Source organism: Passer montanus, unplaced genomic scaffold, assembly GCF_014805655.1.
Source record: "Passer montanus isolate IOZ18808 unplaced genomic scaffold, ASM1480565v1 scaffold118, whole genome shotgun sequence".
Taxonomy (NCBI): Eukaryota; Metazoa; Chordata; class Aves; order Passeriformes; family Passeridae; genus Passer; species Passer montanus.
In genome coordinates, this window is record NW_024358500.1 from 1212028 (window position 1) to 1236036 (window position 24009).

A 24009-nucleotide genomic window follows, 5' to 3' on the forward strand; every position below is an offset into this window, starting at 1 on the left:
CCACCCAGGGCGGGCACATCCCCGGGGTCACCTGGGGACAGGAGAGACCGCCAGCAGCACAGGGCTCCCTGGGGAGACAGGAACGGCCGGAGGACATCTGGGGACACCGGGACCGCCGGTGACACGGGGATCGCCGGTGATCAGTGACGCCCAGGGCCATAGGGACCGCAGCAGAGCCCCGGGGACACGGGCACACCAGGACCCAAAGGAGCCCCGGACACACACCGGGAGGGCAGAGGAGCCCCGGTCACACGGGCACACCGGGACCCAGCGCAGCCCCGGTCGCACGGGCGCACCGGGACCCAGCGCAGCCCCGGGCACACCGGGCCCGGCGGTGACACCCGGGCCCCTCCGGCCCCGCCCCGTGGCGCGCGGGAGGGGGCGGGGCCTCCCGCTCGCCGCTCTCTGATTGGCCGGGCGGCCCCGATTGACGTGGGCGCCTGACCGGCGGGGCGGGCGCTTTGCGACGGCGGCGCTTGACGGCGGCGGCGGCGGCGGGTGCGGGTCCGGGCGGGGGCGGCCATGCTGCTCACCGTGTTCTGCCTGCGCCGCGACCGCTCCGAGATCACCTTCAACCTACAGGTGGACGCCGACTTCGAGCTGCAGAACTTCCGCGCCCTTTGCGAGCTGGAGTCCGGCATCCCGGCGGCCGAGAGCCAGGTCAGGGCCTGCCCCCGCCCCGAGCGCCGGGGAGGGCCCGGCCGGGTCCCCCGGGCTGGCAGCGGCCGTGGCCAAACGCCCCGCGGGGCCGGGTCCCGGGATCCGCCCCGGCCATCCGGAGTTGTTTGGGGTTGTTTGGGGCGGTGGGTCCCTCCCCTCGCGGACCTCTGGGGAGAAACGCCTCGCTTTTCCCTCAAAAGCCGCTCGGGAGAGGGCTCCGAGCCCCCGGTGACTCGTGGCCCCTCCGGGAAAGGCTCGGTCCGCGCCCGCCGCGCAGCTGGAAGGGAGAAGATAATGTGGGTTTGTTTTGGTTTGTTTTGTGTTGAGGTTTCGGAGGAATTTGATGCTTCAGCGGGGCAGGAATCGGAGCGAGGGGAGCAGGAGTGGGAGCGAGGGGAAGGTGGTGGCCCGTGGTATCCTCAGACCCCCCAGAAACGGGGCTGAAATGTTCGGGAAAGCGTTTATTTATCCCATCAAAGCCCTGCCCGGTCTGGGCGGAAAGGGCGCATTGAGTCTTTTCCTCCCTTTTTCCACACAGGTGTGGGGGCCGAGCAGGCACGGCCGGGTGTTTTCCCAGCAAACATCCCCCTGCAGCCGGGATCCAGGGCTCGCTCGGGTGCCAGGGCGCGGGGGAGGCTGCGTGGGGGCGGCTCTGGGCCATCTGTCTGGCTTTGCTCATGGTTTGGGTCCCGTCCCGCGAGTTTGGCCGTTCCTCCCCGTTTGTCCTGGGCAGGGCGGTGTCGGCTCCTTTCCCCGGCGCCAGCCGTGCCTGGCAGAGTTTGTGGAGTTCGGCGGTGGTGGCTTTTGCTTCCCGAGCCTTTTCCCAGTCTAAATTAACGAAGTGTTTTTCCAGCCAAGCCAAGATTAGTCAGCGCTGGAGGAGCTGGTGCAGGGGCAGCCCTGGGGCTGTGATGTCCCTCACCCAGCAGGTTCCTGACGTTTGGCTTTCTCTCTGCCTTGGGAGAGCCTTGTTTTCTGGAAAGGGAGGTTGGTGGTGACAGAGAAACAGTCTCAGAGCAGGGGCAGGGAATCAGGTAGGGTGAATCCTCCTTTAGGGAGAAAACTCTTGATTTTGGGCAGGTGTAAAGGGTGAACCCCTCTCACACAACGGTTCCCAGCAACCCTCCCGTGTCACAGCCAGCAGTGAGCTCCCAGGTGTGGGGACAACCCTGCAGGGGGGACTCTGCTGTGGCTTCGACATCTCCAGCCATGAACTGGAGCATAAACTCCTGGCTGTCACCTTTGTCCCTTGTGTCATGGTGACCTGCAGCTCCGGGTCTGGTTTAGGGTATCGAGGGGTCACTTCTCTGTGTATTTTTGTCAGGAGTTTCCTTGTTTGAGTTTTCCCAGCCCAGCTGACCTGTTTGGGGTTTGGGTGCTGCCAGCCGCAGGCGAGGGGAGCAGCGCTGCGCTTTTGTAGCCACCTCTGCCTTCCTTCTGCTCATCCATCTGCCACCCGTGCATCATCCTGAGCGCGTCGTGCGGTGCTTGCCACGCTGTTATTTATCACTCCTCCCTCTCCTCTTCCTGCCTGCTGTTTGTGAGGTGTTTTGAGGACCTTCAGTGGGGAGAACACGTTGGACATCAGGAGGAATTTCTTCACGGGAGGAGGGTGGCCAGGCCTTGGCAGGGGCTGCCCAGGGAGGTTTGGGATTCCCATCCCTGGAGGTGTCCAAGGAAGGCCTGGAGGTGGCACCCAGTGCTCTGGGCTGGGGACAAGGTGGGGAGTGCACCTGATGATCTTGGAGGGCTTTTCCAGCCTCAGTGATTCTATGAGAAAGTTATAAAGATACAAGTTATCAGAGGAGCAGCTCCTTGTGTGGAAGGATTTTGCATTGTTAAATCACAAATAGGCAGTTTTACATTTACCAAACTTGGCCGTTTTCTGCCCTTTTTCCTCAGCCAAGGTGAATGTTGCATTGGAGGCGCTGTGTTGGCACTAGAGAGGATGAATTTCATTGTAAGGGTCATGCAGGGTGGAGTAAACCACTCAGTATGTGGAGGAGGGTTAATCCCAGCCTTGTTCTCTGCTGGTTTGGGCAGTGAATTCCGGGTGCTGCAGCTTGGGGTGGGGCAGGGAGCTGTGAGGTGTCCAAGGGACGCTGTGGGCACAGGTCTGAGATAACAGAGGCAGCTGCTGGTGGCTGTGGTGATAAGAGGAGCTGGGCAAGGCGAGGGGAAATAATCTGACTTTCCAGTCTCCTCCACACACCAAGGCCAGGGAAGAGGGGACAGGAGGCTCTCAGCAGAGCCACACTCTTCATTCCTTCTCCTCATTTATTTTCTCTGCGTGCCCTCCATCTGTGCCATGCTCAGGAATATTTGATGGCCCCAGGAGCTGGCTTGATTGATGGCTGCAGGTGGGACCCAGCACTCCTGGCTGGGGTTCCCTGCTCCACAGGAAGGTTCTGCCCTCTGGCATTGTGCACAATGAATCCATCGGTGCCTGCATCCCTGTCTGAGTCACCTCCAGAAGAACCCGTGTCTGGTGCCTGCCAGCCGGCAGAGCTGCCACCAACCAGACAATCAAAAGGCAGCAAAATCCAATCAGTTTGTTTTAAGACTGGGGCAGAATGGGTCAGGAGTGGATTAATCTGTGCTGCTAATGGACGTGGCGAATGCCAGGCGCTTAATTCATTGTCTGGGATGTAAGGCCGAACGCTCATAAATCCAATCCCAGCAAGATGACAGAGGTAAAGCCTCACTTAAACTGATTAACTTGTCTCTTCCAGAGTGTCTGCGCAGGGAATGTGCCATTTCAGATTTGGGTGTGCAGCTGGGATTTATGACACGCTGGCTGTCGCGGCGGCGGCACCGCCTCAGGCCGGTAACGTGAGAGGCTGTGGGCTCTGCCAGCACCACTGACCTCGCTGGTGCCTGTGGGGTGGAGGCCACTCACTTTCAAATCGCTGCCCATGGGCCCTGGGAGGGACCCGGGGTGTGAGGCAGCGCTGAGGCTGCACACTCTGTTGGAGGGGAGGAGGCAGGAAGCTCGTGCCTGGTTTCATCAGGCATTTCCCCAAATCTCTGATTGCTGCCTCACAGGGTTCTGGTCATTTGTGTTCCTCCTGCCTTGTCTTGCCTTGCACTGCTGCTGCTGCTGGGTCTCCACTGCTGGGGTGCCGCAGGGAGAGTCTGTGTAAGATGTTGGAGTTGCTGGAGTGAAGCAGTGAAAGTCTGTAGTGTCAGCCAGACCTGTAGTGATTGGTTTTTTGGACCTTGCTGGATCTGCTCCCTGTGATAGCATCAGGCAGAGCCACAGCCCAGCCCTGCCGGGACTGCGAAAGCTCCTCCCACGTGGCTCAGCCAGCCCCGACCTGTGGCAAACATGTTGTTGCTGAACTGGCCTTTTCCAGCCCCAAAGAGACAAGGTTTGGCTAAACAAGGTGGTATTTGTGAAATCTGATCGTGTGCCTGAGGGGTTTAGGCCAAGTTCTCCATGCTCTGGGCTGCTGCCAGGGCAGGAGGTGGCTGGGCTGATCTTCCTGGTCTCGCTGTGCTCCAGCGACAGCACAGAAACCTTTGTGTTGCCAGATACCATTTCTGGGAACTCCTCTTCAGCTTTAAGTTACATTCTGGGCTTTCCCACAACTTAGGGCCTCTGTAGGTGTTACAGGTCTGATGTTCATGGAAATGTTCCTTGGGGATTATTCACCTTTATCTCAGTGGTTTTATGTTTAGTCATGGACCCCTTGTTAAACCAGGTTATCAAAGTAGAAATGAATGTGACTCTGTGTTTTGTAGTCACAAGAAGTTAATTCTCTGCATGGACTGATGGCAGTATTGGGAGCAGAGCCTTTGGGTGCTCTGGGTCTGGAGAGTTGCATCACTGGAGTGAACTGGAAAGCACTGAGCTAATGATTGAGGTCCCTGTAAAACTGGTTATTCTGGGGAGCTGTGTTGTGGCAAGAGGCAGAATGATGGATGTTGGGCTGGCTCATCCCTGGATCCACCTGGATTGGTGCTGCTGGCATGTCTGCAGTTGTCCAGGGTCAGTGGGGGCTGACTTGTGGCAGGGAATGCTGCAGAAAACACCTGTGGCTTGTGTAATCCTGGAGTTTGGAGTCTGAGAATGTGGACAGACAGTCCTGGTCAAGACTTGCTTCCCTCTAATGATCTTGGTCTCTGATCAAAGGAGACCAGCCCTTCTTTGTGGTGCCACAGCTGGATTTTGGCAAGACCAAGCCCATGTTGTCCAACCAGGAATGTGTCGAGGCCCTGTCATGCCTGAGGCCAGGCCTGTGAGGACATCACACCTTCCCTTCTGAAGCTTCAGATGGATCCACAGGATTTATTGGAATGGTTTTTTCTTCTCCTATAACAAAATGACGTCTTGCTTTCTGTTTTACCTTTGCTGGGTGCCTGGCGCAGATCGTTTATGCGGAGCGGCCGCTGACCGACAACAACAGGTCCTTGGCCTCCTATGGCCTGAAGGACGGGGACGTGGTGATCCTGCGCCAGAAGGAGCCGGTGGAGCCGCGGCCCTCCATGCGCTTCCCAGGTGAGAAAGGCTCCGTGCCAGCTCTGCCTGAGCCTGCAGGGTTCATCAGCACCTGCCCAGCACCAGCTCTGTCAGTGTCCTTTAGCGCCTTCTGCGCAAAGTGCTGAGGGGTGGAGGTGAGTCAGAGGGCTTGTAAATGACCCAGAGGGCTTCTGATGTAGTGTTTTATTCTGAGGAATCCAACACCATTTTACTGTTCCTCTGAGGAAGTGTGGAAGCAGTGAGGAGGTGACTGGTTCAGAACAGGCTTGGTAAAGGTGTGTGAATTTCCTGCGACTGCCAGTTCCCTTCCTGCTGGATGTGATGGCTCAGACCCAGGAACAGCCTCTATGGACGTGTGTCCTGAACCTGTCCTATGGCAGATTCCCTGAGAAGCCACATCTTGCCAAACCCAGTGGCTTAATTGTGTGCATGCCAAAGGCTCCTCTGGGAATGCCTGAGTGGAGCCCTGCACCTCTGTCCTGCCTTCCACAGCCGCTCCTAGCAAATCCCAGACATAAAATATCCCTAAAAAAGGTGCCACAGGCTCAGAAGGGTGTGGGAGCATTGCTGAGGTCCTCGTCCTGCTCAGCTGGAGGATGGGTACCTGCAATGCAGGTCTGCAGGAATGTTACTACTTTTTTTTTCCCCCTGCTTTTTTCTAACCCAGGAGACTCTGAAGTGCCTCAGAGCCAGTGGGTTTAGCCTTGTAGCCCCTCCATGAGGGATTCACGTTTGTGAAGCTGGGAATAACTAGTCAGCAAGTGCATTTCAGGGGATTAGAAATGGGGCAGACAGACGAGACCAGTTACATAAATGCACCAGCGTTGCTAACCCAGTAACCTGGGGACGTGGCTGTGCTTCCATCACGAACTGCTGCTCGTGCAGCATCGAGGGCAGCTCTTCCTTCCCGTGCTTTTCCCAGCAGAACTGCCACCATGAGGCACCGACACCTGTGCCCTTCCTTTCAGGTCTGCCCAGGATCGATTTCAGCAGCATCGCGGTTCCCGGGACATCCGCGCAGCAGCCGCCGGGGCCGGCGCAGCGGCCGCGCCCCTCGCCGCCGGACGCGCCCTCCTTCCCGCAGGGCCTGGACAACCCGGCGCTGCTGCGGGAGATGCTGCTGGCCAACCCCCACGAGCTGTCCCTGCTCAAGGAGCGCAACCCGCCCCTGGCCGAGGCCTTGCTGAGCGGGGACCTCGGTGAGCTGCGCTTGGGGCTGGGCGGGGGCAGCCCCGGGTGTTAAACGAGTGTTAAACGAGCTGGGATGTGCTGCACGTTCCTTGGTGGTGCAGATAAAAGGTGCCACTTGGCAGCACTCAAGGGAGAGGTCCTCCATTTCTGGGTGTGTTTCTCCTGCTTGGCATCTTTAATATCCTTTTTAATATCTGCTACTCAGAAATATCAGAGGCACAGACAATTTGGATGTCTGTGAACACAAGTGACTCAGCTCCTGATTTTTACACTACGACAGTCCTTACTGCACATTTTCCAATAAAGGTGGTGTGTTTGCTGCATCCCACATCCTGCTGGGACTGAGCAGAGAGCAGCACCCTCCAAACCCAGCTCTGTCCATAGTGATCTTGTGCTGTGGAAGTGAACTGCAGAAAGGGAGAGGGAAAAGAACAAGAAAATGGTGTCTTTTGGGAACTTTCTCAATAGAATAGTCATAAATGTGTAAGTTTCTGTTAATCTTGTAAGTGTCTGTTTGTCCTTCACTTCCTCTGTAGCTGATGTTGGTCCCTTGTTCTCCCTGGCGTGAAAGATTTGAACTCTGGTGTCCTTCAGGTGTGAAAAGAGAGGAGTTTTGGGCTGCAGTAGATGAGCTCCTGCACCTCTGCAGGATGCTTAGTTGGGAAATAAATCCTGTTGCGTGTGGAGAAATAAATTAAGAGAAGGAGCTTCTAGCAGGAGATTTTATCTACTCTCAGGGTTAGATCTGAGTGATTTCTCTCTGTTAGAAGAAACCAGAGAGGAACTTCCATGGACGTTGTCAGCCTGTTCTGTTTTTAACTCTGCCTTTAGTTCATCTCCAGAGCTGAAGCTTTCTTTGCACTCTCAGGCTTTTTCACACATCTTGCTGGGAGTTTTCCCCATCACCTTAAGCAGGGGTGCTGCCCTTGGCACAGGAAACCAGAGGTTAAGCCCAAGACACCCAGAACTGGCTCCTCTGCTGCTCTGCCTGGTCTGTGCACATCAAGCTTTGACCCAGATGTGCATTTTCAGTCCCAAACTGCCGCATTGGGCTGTCAGGAGGAAGTGGTTTGGGCTGGTTTTTCCTTGCTGTGCTGCACTGCTGCTACTGGCAGTGTTTGGGAACAGATCCAGCTCAGCTCCAGCTTGGATTCCCAAATATCTGCATAGATCCGTGCCCTGTGGCTGTGCTGGATGAAGGCACCTGCTGTACAGAAGCCTGATTTCAAAAATCCAACAGTCAAATATACCCAACGCCTCCCTGAGCACATAACAGCCTTTGAGGCAGGGCTGCTTCCTGGGAGCAGCATCTCTGGAAGCAAACCCAAGCCTTCCCTGTGTGCAGACCTGCACAGACTGCCAAGTCCTTCTGGGGACGTACATGATCCCATTCAAGTAGTAAAACATGGCCAGAGGCCATCTGGAAAGTGGGAATCTAAAAATTGTGATCTTAAAATGTGCATTTGGACCTGGGTAACACCTCCTGGTTCCAGTGGTAGGCATTCAGCTTTAGGGATTATAACCTCTGTTTTTGCTGTGTTCCTTGGGTTTGAAAGGAATTTTGTCATTTAAAAGCCACACATTAGCCTTTGTGTGGTTTTTAAATTTTTTTCCCTATAAAAATGAATGTGCCAGGAAATTTAGTTTGATTGTGCAGTGTTTGGGTAGGAACACGAGGAGAGTGAGCTCTGTCCAGTTGCTTCTCATCTCGGCAGGTTCCCAAGTTTGCCACTGATCCTCTGAGGTCCTTCCATGCTGCCCTCAGAGGAAGCTTTTTTCTTTGTGCTGCTGAGTCTATTCCTCAGCTGGCATCAAAAGAAGCATTTGCTGAGCCAGAATTTGATTTGCAAGAGTAATTTCCAGTAAAAAGCATTTCTTTATCTCCTTGTTCCCGCAGAGAAATTCACCAGGGTGTTGCTGGAGCAACAGCAGGACCGAGCCCGGCGCGAGCAGGAGAGGATCCGGCTCTATTCCGCTGACCCCTTTGACCTCGAGGCACAGGCCAAGATAGAAGAAGACATAAGGTAACAAACCAAAGTGGCTTGTAGGCATTGGGGTTCTCTCTGGGGAGAAAAAACTGCTCTGTGCTTCCATCCATGGTGTTTTTTCCTCAGAGAAGGCAGAATCTAAGCACATTCCTTGTACCGAGGAGTTTATTTGCAGGGCAATGCTCTGGGCCACCTTTGCACATGGGAAGGTTGGGGTTTGGGAACATGGAGGTGCACCCCATCCTTGAGATGTGTCCTGCTGAGATTAGAGTGTTGCTCCCTGTGAGGGTGGGAGGCCCTGGCAGAGGCTGCCCAGAGAAGCTGTGGCTTCTCCACATCTGTGACAGATGAGCTGTGGCACATCCCTGGAAGTGTTCAGGGCTGGACAGGGCTGGGAGCAACCTGGGATAGTGGAAGGTGTCCCTGCCCATGGCAGGGGGTGGCACTGGGTGGGCTTTAAGGCGTCTCCCAGCCCACACTGTTCTGGGACTGTGTGATACGAGGTGACAGCACTGTTGTCTGTGCTGTGTGTGTGATGTCTCAGGAGCTGTCTGAGCTGCTTCACTCTTGAGACTGGAGCACTTGTGGAAAGCACATCTCCTCTTGAGTCCAGTGCCTGGGGCTTGTTTTGAACCCAAGAGCTGGGCTGGTGCTGTCTCCCAGCTGAGCTCTGCCCAGCAACACAGCATTGTTCTCCCAGCTGCCCTCGAGATTTGGTTTTGCATCCTGCTAATTGTTCTGTGTCTGGCTAATTCACTGATGAGAGAAATGCATCCTGCTCATCAGCTCGCTCCCTCTTGCTGCCTTCCAGATGTAATTGTGTTGGGCTGAGGCTTGGTTTCTTAGCTGAGTGGTAAATCCTGGAGTCAGTTTTCTCCTGAAAACAGTGTCTGGTACAGAACCATCGTTGGTCAGAACCAAAATTCCCTGGTGGTAGGAGTGCTCTCACATCACAAGTGACAAGGTGTTGGTGCCAGATAAACATTCAGCAATGCAGAAAATAGATATTTGTAGGTAGTGAAACATTGCTCAGAGGCACAGGAACGCTTCTCTTCTTCCTTAGATAAGGGACAGATAAAGGGGATGTGCCCAAGGTTCTGCAGCTGTTTGGGCTGAACCATCCCCAGATTTCACATCCCACTCAGTGAAAAATGAAATGGCATCAGAATTGAAGGCCTTTTTCCCTTTTTGGTGGGGATAAACCTGTTTTGGATGCAGTCACTACAGATACCCATCACTTACTTCCAAGATTATCCTGGGGCTGTGAAGGATTTCTTGAAGAGCATTTTTCTCTCGGCTTGAATTTGCACCAAGGGCTGGTGCTCGTGGTGGTTCTTTCTGCTATTTTGCTCACCTCCCTCCTTTGCTATGCCTGGAAAAGGAAAGATACCAGGGAAACCTGAGGATTTTAATGTTCAGCTGCTGTGTGGGATTCCAGTGATGTAGCTATTGGCAACACCTCCATGCACCCTCGGCATGACTAATGGATCCACAGGTTTTTTGCTCTGAGTTCTCCAGGTTAACATGGACCTCAGGTTCCTGTTGGCAACACAAGGCTGTCAGGAGCTGAGGTCTGAGTTAGGCAGGGGTTGGAAGGGGCAGTGGCTGCTGAGGAGTGACTCAGTGTCTCTGGATTCACCTGAGATCATTCCTAGCAATCTTCAGCTCTCAGGTCTGTGTTTCACTCAGGAAGCAGCCTTTGCTGTGGTTTAAATGTGTCTTTGTAAGGTGAGCAGCAGCAGGTGGGATTTCCAGGTCAGTCTGTGAATCAGAGGGATGTTACAAGGTCTGGGTAACAGAAATTTTGGTATTTCTCTCTCTTCTCCACAAAATTCAGGCAACAAAACATTGAAGAGAACATGACGATAGCGATGGAAGAGGCCCCCGAGAGCTTTGGGCAGGTGGTGATGCTCTACATCAACTGCAAAGTCAATGGACACCCCGTGAAAGCCTTTGTGGACTCAGGTGCTTTCTCCACACTCTCCATTACTGAGGGCAACAGTAAACATTCCAGTAGTTTTCCCAAAAGATCCTACAGTAAAGCACTGCATGACAAGGTTTTGGAGCACTTTACTGAATCCTGAGCACAGCCTGGGCGAGCAGAGCAGATTGTTGGGAGAAGCAGTGTGGGAACACCCTGGATTAGGGATCCTGGGAGAGTTCCTGGGACTTCCATGCCTGAAAGGTCACTGTCATGTGCGTGTGTCTGATCTCATTTTGCAGACAGGGGGATTTCACACGCCTTTAATGTGGTGGTTCCCATCCACATCCTGCAAGGGGAACTTCTTGGGGTTGTTCCATCCCTGCAGTAATGATCAGTGCTGACCCATGTGTGGGCAACCAGGTCAGCAGAGTGGGATTCACAGGAAGCCTTTATGCCCTGGGGCAGGTGGGTTGGTTTCCCAGCCACTGAGTGCCAGATCTTAAGTTCTTCCAGGAGAAAATAAAAGTTTGTGCTGAGCCATCAGGATTTAACACGAGTTCTGTTGTTGGTAGGTGCCCAGATGACCATCATGAGCCAAGCCTGTGCTGAAAGGTGCAACATCATGAGGCTGGTGGATCGGCGGTGGGCTGGCATTGCTAAGGGTGTTGGGACACAGAAAATCATTGGCAGGGTGCACTTAGGTAAGTACTGAGATTTTTTGGGGCAGCTTTAGCAGGGGTTTGGCTGCATTTCCTGCAATCTTGGCACTGAGGATTGGTGCTGTAATTGCTACGAGCAAAGTCAAAGTGCATCTGCAATGTGTTTGTTTGTCTTGGGCACAGAACTCTGTCTCATTTAATGCTGTAACACTTGGGGGTGAGGGAGTCCCAGCTCCTGCACACGTAGAGGACACGTTCTCTGGGGGCAAAACCCAAGGTGAACGTGAACCACCACGACTTCCCTGTACAGGTGGCACTGCTGGGCTGGGTGAGCTACTCAGGAAGGGCTCCCACACAGTGCAGTGTTTGCTGTTCCTTTGGAAAGAAAAGCCTCTGTGCTCTTGTGCAGCTTTTCTGGATGGAGGACACTGCCCTTATTACTGAAAAATCGATTCTGTTTGCTTTGCTGCTGCTTAGACTTGTGCTCTAATAAACTGTTTGTAGCCCCTCAAGCTTGGAGGGTCAGAGAAGTAGGACTGGAGGTTCTCGGGCACATCAGCTTTTAAAATAATTACTCTGGGACCAGGCAGGCCTGGCAGTCCTGGGGTTTGCACAGGGCCAGACTTTCTGTGACCAAAACGGTGCATCAGAGTGCTGGATTCAGATTCTCCCAGACCTTTCCCTTCCCAGGTGGAAGAGCAGAAAGCAGATTGTTGTGCTGTAGTGGGAACTTCTCTGCCTTGTGTTTCAGCTCAGGTGCAGATCGAAGGGGATTTCCTGGCGTGCTCCTTCTCAATCCTTGAAGAGCAGCCCATGGACATGCTCCTAGGACTGGATATGCTTAAGAGGCATCAGGTATCAAAACCTCTTCTGAAACAGTTACCTGGCTCTTGCAGGTGTAGTGAGAAATGCAACATAAATGCCTGGCCTGTGAATTCATAGGATTTTCCTGGGGAGAGCTGATGGTGGATTATCTTCCAGCCTGGAAGCACATCCATCATGGACAGCTCTGGGGTATCTGGCTGCTGCCTGGAGCTTTTTGCTCTGATCAAAGATGCTCTGAGCTTTCCAACAGAATGATTTATTACAAATTGAGTCAGACAGAGCCCTTTGGTTAGAGTTGATACTCCTGGCCCACCCTTACCTGCTGTGAGCCGTTCTGTTGAACGCAGATTGCCTGACCTCGTGTCTCCCTTTTTCCCTGGGAGCCTCCTGGCTCTCCGCAGTCCCTGACGTGTGGATGCTCTCTTGCAGTGCTCCATTGATCTCAAGAAGAACGTGCTGGTGATTGGCACCACGGGCTCACAGACCTCCTTCCTGCCCGAGGGCGAGCTGCCCGAGTGCGCGCGGCTGGCGTACGGCGCGGGCCGCGACGACGTGCGGCCCGAGGACATCGCCGACCAGGAGCTCGCAGAGGCAATACAGAAATCTGTAGAGGAAGCAGGTACCAGCAGGAGCCCACTTGAAATAGCAATCTGTGCGTTTTTTTCTGCTGCATGTCAGGATGTCTGTGAGCAGTTCCCCATTCCAGCTCCTGGGAGCAGCATGAGCCAGTAAAGGGTGGAGAGAAGGGGCTTTATTCTTGCTTGTGGCCTCTGAGTGCACTTCTCTCTTCCTTTCTGGGCTGCCAAACCTGCACAGAGGCACTCGGGACTGTTAGCTGTTTATTTGGTGTTCTCCCTGCAGCTTCCCACCTGCTCTGCTTTCCTGGCCTTCAAGCTGTGGAGGTTAATGGTTGTCTGTGGCCAGGATCACATTTAGCACCCGGCAGGGATGTGGCTCAGCTGTGCTGCTGCTCCAGCCTCGTGTGAGCACAGCTCTGGGGAGGCTCCCAAAACCCTGCTCTTATTGGCTGCACCACGTAAAAATAGAGCAGCTGTAGCAGTGACAAAAGTTCATGACAATTTTTAGAATTCGTGCCATTTCAGCATTTTTCCCTGGGATGGTGCTTGTGCCCTTGGAGGGGGAATTGCCTCCTTGCAGTTGCTCTGAAGTTCAAAAGCTGAATTCACATCCTCAGCCTTAAACATGACCTGCAAAGAGAACTTTCACTCTCCTGCAGTTTTGTTCCAGTGTCCCTGGAATCCAAGTGCTGCACAGATGGCCACATGGAGTTCTGGTGGCTGCAAAACTGAGCAAAGTGATTTTATTTTCAGTCAAATAGCTGAGAGCTGAACTATGGGCCAAAACCAGTCTGAAACTCAAATTTTCTGTTCAACTCCTCCCTTAATTCAGCTTTTAGCTGAAGGGGAAACTCATTCTTTTCTCCCTGCTGTTCCAGAGAAGCTGTGAATACCTCAGGGTGTATTCCTTAAGCCTTTTCCAAAACTTTTAAAGATAACATTTTATATCCAAGAGTTCTCTAGAGACCTTTGAGTTTTACTGCTCATTTTTGCTCTGAAAGAACGCAGTAAATTCTGCTTCCTACACACATGTAGAACTCTTTGCTGGGTCAGGTGTAAGCTGATCAAGTTGATTTCAGCATTTTTCTTGCTAATTTTTGATGACTCTAGCGTGCCCCTATTTAAAATTGAAATGAGAAAAAAAGATTTAACCATCTATTATATGTATATTTATATATCTATTAGATACTAAAATTTATAATACTTAACTATATGGTTATTTAAATATAATTTAAATAACTATATTTAAATATATTGAATTTAAATATATTGAAATGCACTGAAATTTTTCTTTAACACCTTCCAGTTACTGTTTGACAACCCAAAGAGTGAGCAATTATTTACAAATAATGAAGTTGACAATATTAAGGGGAGCACAGAACTGCACTTGTTGCTCCTTTTGGCCAATTTTCTTCCATCCTAAGAATATGTTTCTAGAACTGTAAAAAACCTGAGAAGGAAGGTCTGGTTTTAATGAATCAGTAAGAAATAGTTCAAATGTGTGACTTTTCTAGCCAAATTTGAATGTTTATTAACTGAAGTTGCAGCCAGCAGAGAGAAACACAAACATGGGTTTGACCTTGTGATGGGGTTTTGATGTCACTAAAGGTCAGGCCCAGGAGCTTGGGCTTTGGCTGTTCCCACAGCCTGGCAGGTGTAAATATTAGTTCTTTTCCTGTGAAACCTGGAGCCTGGTAGAGCCTGGGTTAGCTTTCAGAATACATTTCCACTTTGGATGAGGCTTTGCAGATATTATGGTTGGTTTGATTTAGTTCTCAGTTGAAAGAGCTAAATAACAAGCAAACCTCAGCCCAAACTATGAGTCTTTACAATAAAAGCATTTTAGACAAGTTTTTTAAACAGAAAAGTGCCTGAAATGGCTTAAATCCAAGCTGCTTATGTACCACATATAGTTCTAAGGACCATGAGGCTTTGTTCAGGCTAGTCAGCACTCAGACACTTTCTGTTGATGCTGAGCCCTAGAGGAATGTAAGAGATTTATGGGAATAGGAAATCCATTTTTGTGTTCACTTAACGCCCACAGAACACTGAGGTATAGAACTAAACTGGCTCTTGTTCAGATTGATTCTGACAGTCCTGACAGTTCTAGACACAGTACTAGCCTCTGGCCCATAGGCTTTTGTTGGCTGTATCCTAAAATGTCAGCACATTCCTTCTTTCTCTCTTCCAAAACTTGAGTTGCTGCTAGGTGGTACCAAGAAAACCAAGAAAGGAAAAAACAGAAAACGGAAGAAGGACAGAAAGAGAATGTGATGCACCTCCAAAGAAGCTCAGCTCCCCACAACACGTGTGTTCTTTTATAACTGGAGGAATTTTTGCTGCCTTCCAGGAGATGGTACAACACAAATGGCTGCCTGCACCTGGAGGCTATTAAAGTGCTTGTTTTGAATGCACCTGGATTATCCTTGAGCTTTATTTAATCCCCTGAAGTCCACTTTAGGGAGCCTCATGATTTCTGTCAGCTGCTTTGCTGGTGGTTCAGCATCTATGGAAGGCAGCTGAGGTGGTGGTGGGGTTCACTGAGACCCAGGACCTCCACGTCCTTGTTTACCTCTGAGGGCTTGATGCTGTTTTGTGCCAATTTCCCACCACTGGGGAACTCAGTGATCATGGAGGATTTACAAACCTGGCAGCAAAACTGGAGCTGTTTTGCTGAGGAGCAAGTGTAGCCAGGCAGTTCATCCCACACACACCTTTTCATCCAGGCAGCCTCAGTCCAAGTCACTGCCACCACAAACAGCTCAGGCTGTTCCTGGTACAGAGAGGAATTTATTTATCCCTGATAGTGCACTTTGTGGGGAAGAGTTTGTTCCTGGTTTTAACTGCATCAATATCCCTGGTGGGGCTGGGACTCAGCTCCTGTGCCTGCCCCAGGAGAAGGATGACACTGAGGAGAGCTTGGTGGAAAACCAGCTCCTGCTGCTGCCTAAATGCAAATCCCTGATGTGTCTGATCATACCCTAATTAGTGATCCAGCAGGTCAAAAGACAGTTCTGCTTCCTCCCTGAAGGGTTGGTTTGGGAACAAAGATCATGAATGTTATCATTCCACTTAGAAACAGAAAGGATCCCTCTGGTTTTCATCCATATCCTCTGTCACAAAGCTCTTTGCCACCCTTAGGAAAGATGAGCAGTGGGGTGGTGTCACAGCAGGTACTGCACTGGTTTTAGTTAACAGAGAATAAAAGGCTGAGGACAGAAAGGCAGATTTCTGCCATGGAATTTAAAGGGAATTGTGGCTGGAGGTGTAGGGATGTAAGCTGTGCCCCAGTACAACTGTAAAAAGAGACTCCAGGAAAACCAGTGGTGTGTGTTTAAGACCACTGAGGTTGGGAAGGGAAAGGGCAGCAAATCACAGAGCCTGGGTGTGTGATCCTGGGCAGACAGAGCTGTGGGGTCAGGACAGGCACTCCTGCAAAGGTCGTGTGAGTGATTTAATGAGCACAAGAGTGCTGATACATCAGCGAGATCAGACTGTCAGCAAGATAAGGTCACTTAATCGCCCCTGATAACCACAGCCAATGTTTGGTGCTTCTGATAGTGATCTGCAATTCATCTGCTCTCTGTGAGGACAAGGAAGCAGCAAGCTGGGCTTGACTTTTGGGTCTTCTCCTTTGCTTTGCTCTTCCCAGCCTTGGGCAACAGTTCTTTTGGAGGAATTCTTTCCCCCTACAATCTGTATGCTTCCCTTTTGCAGCCCACTGGTTCTTGGACACCTTCTCTCAGGTCTGATGGCACTGCTGGGAGCACAGCCCAAGAACTGTGTTGCTGTATCAGTTCCCATATCCCTGAAATGTGTCTCCTGAGTATCTCCAGGCAAAGGCAGAACAGACCAGTGGCACTAGACACGTGTGTTATACTGCGTAGAGTTTACCAAGTGTCAGTATAACACAAATCACCCACAGACTGCTCTGTGGCACAGACAGTACAGAACAGCCTTTAAATTGTGCTCTGGCAGAGTTATTCTTGCCTTGATGTGCCAAATTTGCCAGGCAGAATCTTTCTGGGAGGCAGGAGCTGCTGCAGCCTCCATGCCATTGTGCTGCACAGTCAGGAGGGGAGCTGTGCAGGACTGTAACCATGCATGCTGTGTGCTCTGAATGCTAACACGAGTTTGGTGTGTTTGTTTCCTAATCCAAACAGAACGTCGGAAGCCTTGATGCATGTAGTGTGTGTTTACTGCAGCTGGAGTGGGCCACAGACCAGGTATTTAGAGCCACCCGTTCCAGTTTGTGCTGCCACGGTGCTTCTGCTGTGTCCTGACTGCTCCTTTCCTTCTGTCTTCCATAGAGAATAGTGACAAAGAAACTACCTCACTGGAAATGCCCTCATTACCAGCTTCTGATGGGTTTCAAAATCCAGTCCAGTCTTCAGGACTAAATTCCAAGATCTCTAATCCCACAAATCAGTTACTTGATCGTTCTGTCTCTGCCCCTGCTTCAGTTTGCTCATCTGAATCCAGCCTTGCAGAGCCCATTGATCCTAGAGCCGTCAAGACTTCTGACTCTTCACCTGAACACCAGATAACCCCAGAAAAAGAACATGCTCTGGTATTACAGCATCATTCCAATAGCTCTTCCTTGGCAAATAATGACCCCTCTCTGCACACCGGAGATGGAACCTGCTCCAATCCAGCTGGCCTTTCACAGAAGACACTCAAAGAAACATTTAGTGCTGACATTTTAAAGGAATGTAATGCTAAAGAACAAGATCATGGTCAGGAACATCCTCTGGAAGTGACAAAAGTCCATTTGGATGACACTGCTACCAAGCACAGGCAGGATAAAGAGGTCTGTCTGTCTTCAAAGCAGGAGCAAAAACGTGAGCTTCCCACAGACCATCGGATGTGCAAAGAGCCAGAAAAGGAACATCTTGAGGAGCAAACTGAGACAACTAACCCAGAACCACCTTGCTGTGTTGGTGGGGTTGAGAAACCTGCTGTGGCAGAAGCCAAACAGCCAGAAAATCCTCCCATGGAAATGAGAGATGGACTGGAGAAAGCAAGTCTTTCCTGTGTGAAAGGGAGTATCCAGCTGTCAGCCTCCTGTAGCCATGTGCACGTGGAAGCCTCCATGGAAATAGATGCAGTGGAGCAGGCTGCAGCTGAAGCACAGAGCTCAGCAAGGCAGCAGAAGCAGCAGGCTGAGAACAGACGTATCTCCAACCCGAACCCGGAGGCCTTCTCCATGGAGGTGGAGTGGCTCAAGTGTCCATCGTCCTTGAGTGATCCACTTCCCACCAGTGATGTCCTGCAGTCTGGAAGCACTAGTGAAATTCCTGCAGAGTCTCACGAGTTGGCTAATTTGGCAGCAGACAGCTCTTCCTCCTCCAGCACTCAACAGCTGGACACGGATGCAGGAAGACCTTCAGAAGAGCCATGCTTCCCTCTAGCATCAGCCTTGAAAGAGCTTCACAAACTCTTGGTTATCAGTCGGAAAGCAGAGTGCAAGATCCTTGCCTCAGGAGAAGTGTCACAGCTGGAAATGGTTCAGAGAGAGCCAGCAGGGCAGCAGGAGGGACTTCCTGAAGGTGAGCAGAAAGGCTTGGATCCAGGCAGCCAGGAGCAGAGCTGTTCCTTCCCTGAGATGAGCTCTGAGGGTGGAGGAGCAGAGGGGAGCCAGCCTTGTGATTCTGGCAGAGAGCACATCAGCACCGGGCCCGTCAGTGCTGGGCAGCCTCTGCTTGGGGGAGATGCTTTAGAGAGGCAGAAGGGTTCAGGTAAGAGTGATGTGGTCGTGCTGAGTTCTGCAGCCACCCAGCAGGGCCCAGAGCAGAGGGAGGTTTTGGAAGGAGGTTCTCAGAGTGCACCTAGTCCAGCCTTGGAGCAGAGCATGCCTCTTTCCTCCACACCTGCTTCGGGTGAAGGAGCACCACAGGATGCTCGGTGCCTGTTCACAGGAGCACCTGGGAGAAGTGGCAGTGCCACTCCTGCAGGTCCGTGGCTGCTGGGTGGGAGTGAGGAACCACCAGTGAGCCCCCCAGCTGCCTACACCAGACTGACCACAGGGGCTTCTCCACCCCCTGCTTTCCCTGTGGCTGATGTCGACCGGATCCTCGGTGCTGGTTTTACCCCACAGGAAGCTCTCCAGGCCTTGGAACAAGCAGGTGGAAATGCAGATCTTGCTCTTCTCATTTTGCTAGCCAAGAGCATCGTTGTTCCCACGTAACTGTGGAAGAGGGAGCTGACTGGGGGATCTTTTCTTCCACAGGAGTATCTCAATTACACACCACAATGGACGAGCAGAATGTTGAGCCAGATTTTTTAAATTATTTGCAGCCAAAGTAACACATCTCTTCTGTTTCACTCGTTAGATTTGGGCTTTGAAAGGAAAGAAAACGTCCTTGCATTGTGTGGACAGGATAGCTTTTAATCATGCATACTGGATTAAAACTACTAGTTTTATTTAAATGTATGATTTTAGAATAACCTCCAATGCTACAAATAAAAAGCAGCAGCCACTGCACTCACTGCCCTGTCCAGCACAAAGCAATTTGTGATGGGAATTGGCCACACGTGCACAAGAGGGGAGGTGCATACTGAGTCCAGTGTGGACTCTGGATGTGCTGCAGCTCCTTGGAATCCAGCACCCAGCTGTTGAAATTATTCTGGCAGCTACTAAAGGTGTGTAGATGCTCCTGGATGTGTAAGGCTTTTGCCAGAGGAATGAGGGTTTTTTGGGAGAGTGGGTTTTCGTGTGTGCATGGGGAAGGATGATGCTTATTTTTGCCAAACCCTTTTATGCTTTGATTTAGAGTTGGACTCAATGATTCTTGTGTGTCCCTTCCAACTCAGAATATTCTGTGATGCTCTTGGGCCAGTGTGTTCCAGTTTACAACATGGGGATAGAAGAAGGGAAGGGATAGAATTTGGTGCTACCAAAATTTATAAGATAGGTTTTAACTTATTTGGAGATGTGCTGGTATTAACTGTAGGGATGGGGGGGGAGGGAAAAGGAGTATTTACATTTTTTTCTAGCCTTGCCCACATCATATTTTTCCTCATGCAAAAAGAACAAGCTCAACCAGTTTAAGGCTGAACCTTAATGATGAATTTGTTTAACAAACCAGCTGTGTGTTATGGCTCTCAATCTCCCCGTGCCCGGGGAGGAATGAACTTCATCTCAGTGGCTCCAAGCAGGGCTGTCATTGGAAGAAGGAAGAATCTGCTTTCTGTGGTTTGTCTGGATGTCTGGGGTTGGTCAGCCTGGTGGCTGGGGGTGCTGATCTGGCAGCTCCTCAAGAGCCAGGGCTCCCCAGCAGGGGTCACAGAACAAATGCACTGACGTGGCTTCTGCGTTACAACCATCGTGGCCTTCTGGGATGTCTCTGGTGAGTCACCTGAGTGGTAAGGCCTCACCAAGGCTGTGCTCTGAGCCCTTTCCAGATGCTTTTTTGAGGGGGGAGAACTACTTTGGGATGCTCTGCAAAGCCCCAAAACTCTGTCAGGGCTGGGGAAGGGAAAGGAAGGTGTGGCTGAAGCAAAATTTTAAGTAGGAGCTTTGATTCAGTCCCACTTGCAAATCTCAGAAGTGGCTTTGTGTTAGATGTTTGTCTTGAACTTGACACGTTGAGCTAAACCTGGAGTGATGGCTCAGCAGCACCAGACACATTTTTGTTCATGGCTTCCATGTAGTCTTGTGGTTGTCTCAGGCCTGTGTCCTGGTGTCTGTGTTCCCTGTTGCTTGAGCAGGTCTCCTATGTGTGTGTTGGGCTGTTTTTAAGCAGGTGGCATTTAAAAACAACACTGATGTGGTTTCATCTGTCACCTCACAGGAGTTTGTGCTGTCATTGAGTGCTGGTGTCAGATTTGCCTCAGACACTTGGGCAGCCAGGAGATCCTCTGAAGTAATGAAGGGATTTAAGGCATTCTGCTGTCAAATGGAGTTTCTCCATGAGCTGGGACAGTACCATCCAGACCTGGAGCTCCCAGACAGGTTTGACTTACATCCCTCTGCTTGTGATGCCAGCAGCAGGCACTGCTCCATGTGGGAAGCAGTGCTTGGCTGTCTGGAGCAGCATCCAGTGATTCACTTGAGGCTCTGCTCAAAATGAGTTACTGGGGCCAGGCTGCAGCTTTCTCATCTTCACTGGGCAGGTGATAGAGTTACCCCTGGCAAAGGTTTGGTTCAATATTCTCCTTGCAAATGAGCACCTCAGATCAGCAGAAGCCCCTCTGTGAAGGGCAAGCTTGGGCTGGTACAGGAGTACAGTGTCAGCAGGTCTCTCTAGAAGCCTTAGGAAAAAGGATCTATCAGACCCATTCCTGTCTGCATCTGGTTCACCATCAGAAGCAGCAGAATGAGACTCCCAGATCCAGAGCGACTTCAGATGGCTGAATCTGCTCCTGATTGACACTGCAGGGCTTGGTGAGGTGGCCCTGGGAGCAAACTAACAGGAGCCAGGGGCAGGTTGGCTCTCTTGGATGCGGGAGAGCTGACCTGCACCCTTTGCCTGTGGGTGGATGTACTGCCAGCTGCTTGGAGCAGCAGATGTTGGCTACTCAGTGTTGGCCACTCAGTGTTAGCCCCTTGTATCAGTCTCTCTGTTTTAGAAGCTGTTGCTCAGCTGGCCCAAGTGGTGCTGCTCTGCACCAAGCTGGTGACAGGCTCTGCTCTCATGGCCATGCTGACTTAGGCTGTGCATACAGAATTTATGCTATAAAAGCTTTAGAGCATCAGCCAATCTGCTTCAATGCTCACTTTTATTCCTTGTCAAATATAAGTTTTGAATCCCACCCTTCTGCCAAAGCTGTATGGAAGCATTTATCCATAGTGCTAGAATTCCGTGGGTAACTCTCCCCAAACTGCTAGAAACAAACCCTGACTCTCAACTGATAAATATTTCTAAAACTCTTTTATCAAGTAGGTCCAAGCCTGGTGATTTAAATCTCTTCATTTTCAAGCCTTGCTTTGAGTGAATGGCTATGTGCTGCTAAATTAGTGATTAATTTTTTTAGGAGCAAGATCTAGTATAAAACTGGGCAGTGGTGAGTACTTCAGGTCAAAATAAAATGTAATAGAATGTGTTTTTAGCGAACGCTGTCTGAAAGTTGTCTTTGTTTCAACGTGTGTCCTCTCTGCTGCATGCACATGCACATCCTCTGTTCAGCTGTCCCTTTGCTGGTCCCTGTGCTGACCTGGCCCACAGAGTGGCAGTATTTAGGAAAGGAGGGATGGCAGAGTGCTGTGGCTTATTGGCTACAGCAGGGGATAGAAGTACCACCAACAGCTGTTCATGTTTCCAAGGAGCCAGGTATTCTGGCCTAAAATCAGGCACTTCATCTTTCCCCCCTCCTCATTAACCACTGCTGCAGTGTCCTATTGTCACATCACTTAACAAAGGGATTTCACCACAGCAGTCCAGCTCTAGAGGGTAAAGCAGTGCTCAGAAGCTGCTTTGTAAAGCTGCCAGCACCATGTGGGTCTGTAGAGCTTCTTTCTGGGTGTGCCCTGGAACCACTCCTGGTTTCTGAGGTTTACTTTTTTTCCTTAAAAATACTGAATTAATTCACTTGGCCTCTTGGTGACTGTACACAAGGCCACACGTGAACACAGGGGTGATGTTTAGTGGAATCCCAACATGTGGAAGTTTCTGGGCATGGGTAGTTCTGACAAAAGGAGGGAATATTTCTGGTGACTGTCCCTGGCATATTTACCTGCTGCAGGACGGAGCTGAGCTACGCTGTTACTGTGACAATCTCTGCCTCCTTGCTGTGTATGTTTAACTTTCTATGTAGACACTCGGTCTCCAGGACTGTTAACCTTGTATATCCTCCATGTTCCCCTCTTCCATGTCTCCCTCTTGCTGTCTCCTCTTCTCAGAAGTAGCAATATTTAAGTGTACTTGCTGAATGCTCAACTTCAGATCAGTTTTCTATAAAACTATGCCATTGACGAACAAAAGGAGGAGCAGGTCCTAGAGGTTTCTTCACCAGACTTGGACTTCCTGCCAAATGGCTCCCCAGAACTCTAACAGAAATTCAAAGAGGAGAAATCCAGAGGTATTTCTGCCTGCCTCTCTCGGAAGTCAGCTTGGGAAACGAGGTCAGTTTCATGTACATCATTCCCCTCTGAGCGCTCGAGATTCTTCCTGCACTGTGTAGACGAGGCTTAGTCCATGATCCAGAGCGCAGCAGTTTGGGTCACACTTTGACTGATGCTTCAGAGTTTTACAGACTCACTTAGGGAACTTGAGGGAATCAATACTCAGGAATCCTAAAGCTGGTTGCGTTTTGTGTCATTGACTCTTGTGGGCTGAACACGCTGCGGCCTCGCGGGCGGCTGAAGAGAGGAGTGGGTGTGTCATCAGTGGGATGTGGTTCTGCCCAAAGTAATACACACTTGATTCTTTTTTGATTTTTTTTAATATTGGGGGACTGTTTATCAACAAATTATGTGTAAAAAAATTTGATATTTAAAAAAAAAGAATAAACACTTTATCATAATGTTGCTTGGTTGGTCTGTCTGTATTTTTGAGGTTAGCAGCTCTGCACTCAAATCCTTGACTGCCTTTTTTCCCAAAGCAAGTGGATTTTCTGGAACATAAATGCTGCCATTTTGAATAGAATGAGTAGAAATCTGTGTGTAAAATTATTCCAGTTGGGAGGGCCTGAGAACAGACTTATGAAATTCCTGTATTCCCTTTCTTTGGGGATGTGCTGTTGGGTCCTTTGTGGAGGACTTGAAAAAGCATCAGAGTTAACATAAAATGTAGCACTAGGTCATGGCACTGTCTGCTGGGAAATTGAATGGGACACTCCTTGTCTCTTACCTGAATACCTCACTTCCAGCCCAGTTAGCAGATGGAGATTTATTTTTCTGGAGCTGGAAGCTAATTTCTTGGGACATTAAAAAAAATTGGCATTTAAAGCTCTGGAAAGCTCATTAGAGTTTTAGTTAGAAATGGCTTTTTTGAAGTCCTGTTCTCTTAGTGTCACATAGTAGAACAGGTTTTAGCAGGGAGGGTTAGAGGATATTCCTCCTCTGAAACCTGGGCCATAGTCACTAACCCTAAGGTCCTCTCATGGAGGAGCAGTTCCTTTTTCAGACCTAGAAAAACTTCCACTTTTCCTTGTAACAGCACTGAGGTTTTGGCCATTTTAAATCCCTGCTAACCAGAGCAGTGGGTGCTGGTGCCAGGTGACAGACACAAACACAATGGGTTATGATTCAGTGACCGTGGCAAACTGGGCAGTGGTTTCCTCCTCATGTGCTCAGAGCTCTGCACGTGATGCTGGTGTCACCATTAGAGCTAAGTGAGGTCATTAATTGTCATGCAAACCCCATTTTGAATTCAGCTCTCAGGGTGGGAAAAGGGAAGGTTTGATGTGTGGGCTGCTACAGCCTCATTGTACATTGGCCAAAGGATTGCTGCGATTTCTTCTGCTGGGAGATGATTTAAGGATGGAATGCTCTGGTTCAAAACTACTTTGAGCACTTGGGCCTTGTATGTTCTGCTTGATGAACATGGTTTTATTTTGGTAATGTGTAAAAATTATGATTAATGGCACAGTTATGTTCATGTTTAGGATTGTCCCAGTCTGAATTGGCCTGATGTCCTGAAGCTTAACAGGGTTAGGTTGTGGCTGCCCCTGGATCCCTGGCAGTGCCCAAGGCCAGGCTGGACGGGGCCTGGAGCAGCCTGGGACAGTGGAAGGTGTCCCTGCCATGGCAGGGGTGGAA

At 50.7% G+C, this 24009-nt stretch overlaps 1 protein-coding gene across 6 annotated transcripts; it reads left to right on the forward strand.

Moving 5' to 3' along the window:
- The first annotated feature begins 461 nt into the window (after positions 1-461).
- On the forward strand, positions 462-22772 carry DDI2 (DNA damage inducible 1 homolog 2). Of its 6 annotated transcripts, none has more exons than XR_005626344.1 (10): positions 462-660; positions 5032-5161; positions 6112-6342; positions 8232-8358; positions 10160-10287; positions 10819-10947; positions 11657-11760; positions 12160-12349; positions 16619-19657; positions 20102-22772. XR_005626344.1 is itself a non-coding variant. In XM_039697420.1 (10 exons), the coding sequence occupies exons 1-10, from the start codon at positions 523-525 to the stop codon at positions 20170-20172; spliced, it is 2487 nt and encodes an 828-aa protein (XP_039553354.1). In that variant the 5' UTR covers positions 462-522; the 3' UTR covers positions 20173-22772. The 6 variants fall into 6 exon arrangements, 5 of the variants coding, with proteins under 5 accessions (XP_039553354.1, XP_039553357.1, XP_039553353.1 ...); XM_039697420.1 differs by having other exon boundaries at positions 16619-17857; XM_039697423.1 differs by lacking the exon at positions 20102-22772 and adding an exon at positions 16472-16534 and having other exon boundaries at positions 16619-16761.
- Positions 22773-24009: the final 1237 nt, after the last annotated feature.